This window comes from Trachymyrmex septentrionalis, unplaced genomic scaffold, assembly GCF_001594115.1.
Source record: "Trachymyrmex septentrionalis isolate Tsep2-gDNA-1 unplaced genomic scaffold, Tsep1.0 scaffold44, whole genome shotgun sequence".
NCBI classification, from domain to species: domain Eukaryota; kingdom Metazoa; phylum Arthropoda; class Insecta; order Hymenoptera; family Formicidae; genus Trachymyrmex; species Trachymyrmex septentrionalis.
The window spans coordinates 2,996,695-3,000,319 of record NW_017305611.1 but is presented as its reverse complement, the minus strand read 5'-3'; the positions used below and the strand labels follow the sequence as shown (position 1 = coordinate 3,000,319).

At 32.1% G+C, this 3,625-nt stretch overlaps 1 protein-coding gene across 15 annotated transcripts in view; it reads left to right on the top strand.

Moving 5' to 3' along the window:
- The window catches only part of LOC108751406 (calcium/calmodulin-dependent protein kinase type II alpha chain), a 106,085-nt gene that overhangs the window by 96,796 nt on the left and 5,664 nt on the right, over positions 1–3,625 (top strand). Inside the window, exon 15 of one of the 15 annotated variants that reach the window (XM_018491575.1) lies at positions 1,838–2,069. The exons of the other annotated variants lie outside the window; for them this stretch is intronic. Coding sequence (XP_018347077.1) covers positions 1,838–2,019 — 182 coding nt within the window. The 3' untranslated portion in view covers positions 2,020–2,069. Of the gene's footprint in view, positions 1–1,837; positions 2,070–3,625 lie in introns of those variants that run through there. 15 annotated transcript variants of the gene reach the window in all.

Sequence of the window (3,625 nt, the reverse complement as noted above, 5' to 3'; positions counted from 1 at the left end):
TATATATATATATATATATAAAATCTTCCATAAAATAAATTTACACACTCAAAAAAAATCAGCAAAATGCATTTATATAATTGTATTATTACATTAAACGAAACAATGAAGTCCACAAATATCTAAATAGGAAATTCTTCGAATGTCACTGCTAATTAGACCATAACAATACTGCCACTATCTGTCACTATCTCTTTACACATCTTAATCATAGAACATATGCAGGTCATTATTTGTGGCACTCAAATATGATGCTATAAAAATAAATCTGTTATACAAAAAAAAAAACAAAAATAAACATATTTATCCTCGCATTCGGGAAGGTCTTAATATATACGACTATCTAATATATAATGCTACTTAATATATAATACTACTTAATATGTAATACTACTTAATTATTAGGCATATATGCTATTGTTTAGTTATCATTTTAGAAAAAGGACCTTCAAAAGAAAAGGGAAGATTGTAGAATATATATATTCTTTATCTATGTGACGCATAAGGATATACAAACGTGAGCTATCTGTTGGTTTGAATGTTTAAATAAAGGAACTAAATATGCCCTGCTATAAAAGGGAAAAGAATTTTACAATATATAAAAGGTATGGTAAAGTTTCGAAATAAAGATAAAGTAGGGACAAAATATCAAAACCAAGACGAAATACTAAACTAGAGATAAGATAAAGGTAACGCTTTGCTAAAGATAATTAAACTTAAAAGCAAGAAAATAAATTGAAAAACCACTTTTCTTAGCAATAGAATGGATATTTTTTTGTGTGCAGAATTATTTTAAGTTTATTATTAATAAAATCTCGCTATGTGTTGAATGATATTGTTAAAGAATAGTAAACAATAATTGTAACCGCACGTATTTCCATTTTCGTAATGGGCCGTTTGTTGGATATAAATAAATTTTGAACAAGATATCGACGACATGTATTCAATTCATGTAATGTATTTCTTTGCGAAGCTCAGGTTTCATTAACTAATAAAAAAAAAAAAAGAAAAAATATATATATGAGAATGTAAGTCGAACGTACCGAGAAAATTTCCGAGCACCATCAATGCACATAAATTTATGTTCTCCACCCTCTATCCTTCTTACTCGCAATCGAGACTTATCCTGATTATCATTGAGCCGATACCTCGCAAGCTCGATTTAATCTGACGGACAAGCTTCTGGGATATTATCGGACATCGCCTTGACCGCCATTATGTCAATTAACTGTCTCTTGCGTGATCCAGACAATTGACATTAATGCAATTACCAATGTTGATACTTAAATAGCGTGCTCGATGAGATTAATGCACGCAAACGTGCGCAATTGGTATTTTTGAATACCGCATTATGAAGTTAGGAAATTAAATTAGAGATTCCACTAAATCCCAGAGGAGAGGTTGAAATATAAACGGATATTCTCATCGAATGCAACATAATCCAAAACAATGAAATTCAAAAGAACGATTGTGATCTGCGAGGATTTAGCATCACATTTGATTTATACATCCGAAATTCTTTTTGTTTAAATATATCTCTATTTAAATATCGTTTTTTGAGTTATAAACTCTATGTATAACTTTATATATCTTGACATCTTCAATTAATCAAAATTCCTTCAAATGGGATTATCAACGAAGCTTCGAGTTATCGGCACTCCTTTTCCGCGCGGACGGCATTGAGTTACCAATTTGTTTTTGTTTGTTTGTGTCTCTGTTTGTGTTTCTGCATGCTGCACGTGTTTCGCGTACCGCCTTATGATCGCGCACCCTCGTGTGCGTCTGCATGCACCCACTTCGCAAAAAAATAAAAAAAAAAAATAAAAAAACCGTGCAGAACGGGAAGCACTTCGGATGAGTGTTGCCGACGGACACGCATCCCGGACAGGCTGCGTCCTCGACGAGGATCCCGAAGATGGTAAGAAAACCGTTGACGCCCGTAAGCCCGAGATAAATGCGAAGGAGAAGAACACGCAACAATCACTATGTTGGAGCTCCACGTCTTGCAGTTTGCTTTAAAACTCGTGTAAACCGCCTCGTGCTTCGTTTAAATATTTTCACAACGGACAACACTGAAAAGAACAAAAGAAAAAGCATTTAAATCGTATCGTAAACAAAAAGATTTTAAGATTAGAAGAATTTAGTAAAATGACGTATTTAAATAAATAGAAAAAAATGTAGCAATAATGTTATTTTTTAATTAATAGGCTATGTTATTTTTGTGAAACCTTTTACGATTATGATTAGATAACTAATTTTTTAAGAGAAATAAAAATAAAATATCTTACACCCCATCGCATTTATTAGATGCATTCAGTAGGCTACAAGTGCTCTCTAAGCGCTCAGTGAGCTCTTGCACCTGTTTAATTTAATATTTTTAGATTTAACGGAATATGCCATTCAGATGTAAGAGCTCACTGAACGCAGTGAACAGTTATAGTACTGAATGCCCTCATTGACTAATTGTAAGTCAAAAGGCAATTTTTTTTCTTCACTTTTTCGATTTCGTTGCATATGAGGTTTTATAACAATGAAGGTAAAACGTAGGAATGTATCAGTTAAAAAAAACGACATCTGACCTCTAAGAATCTCAATGGAAATCCTGACGAAAAAATTAAGGGATAAAATTAACAGTTTAATCGTTTTTTACCATAATTTTTTATTAATTCTTACAATTTCTACAATTTTTACAATTCTCATCTAATTGTATCAATTCAATCTGATTATCTGTGTGTGTTGATCACGTGGAATATCTATATTTCAGATTATCATTCATAATCATATTAATTACTAGACTGAATTTCCTTGATTATATTTTATCTTTATCCATCGTATATTCAACACTGTCTCTGTGCATCGCAAGCAAATAGTAAGTAACTGCCTAAATCGTCTGAACATATGTATATTCTATCTATCTGAATTGATTGCCGTCGATTAACTTTTCGTAAATATTTATCTTAGAGCAAATTTACGTTACGCGGATTGTTTATTATCGGTCGAAATAAAATTTTTGATATTTACATCGTTATTCACGAAAAATCATCTTGATCGAATCTCTTGGTTTATTAAATCAATATACATTTTACGATATTTTTCATATAAATTAAAAAAAAAATCCTTTTCTAAATATACGTTCGCTTCGACAATTGAAAAGTGTGAGATTCGCAGGTTCACATTTGCTTTTCGACAATGGATAATTTTGAATCTGAAGTAATGAACTTCTAACAGATAATAGGCGCATTATATATCACTAGAACGTAATATACATATATATAAAACAAGTTGGAAACTAATTAACCCGATGCTCCAATGTTCGTTGAAGTTGAATCGCAGCAAATACTGGCTCCAATCCGCGATCCACAAGTAACGTGATTAAGTTTTTCTGGGCGCATACGATCGAAGCCTCTTACCGATTCATCTCGACTTCGTAAATGTCTCGCGATTGTTTTTTATACAATTTGCGTTCGCATGCACGCATACTGTTTAATCTGGATTTAATCGGAAATCATGCTGAATCATAATAGAGGGGACAGGAGGATCCATTCGAATTCAAATGCCACGTTGCATCTAAAATGAAAAACGACAAATATAGAAAGCATGTTTGCGTTTGTTAATATATGCACTA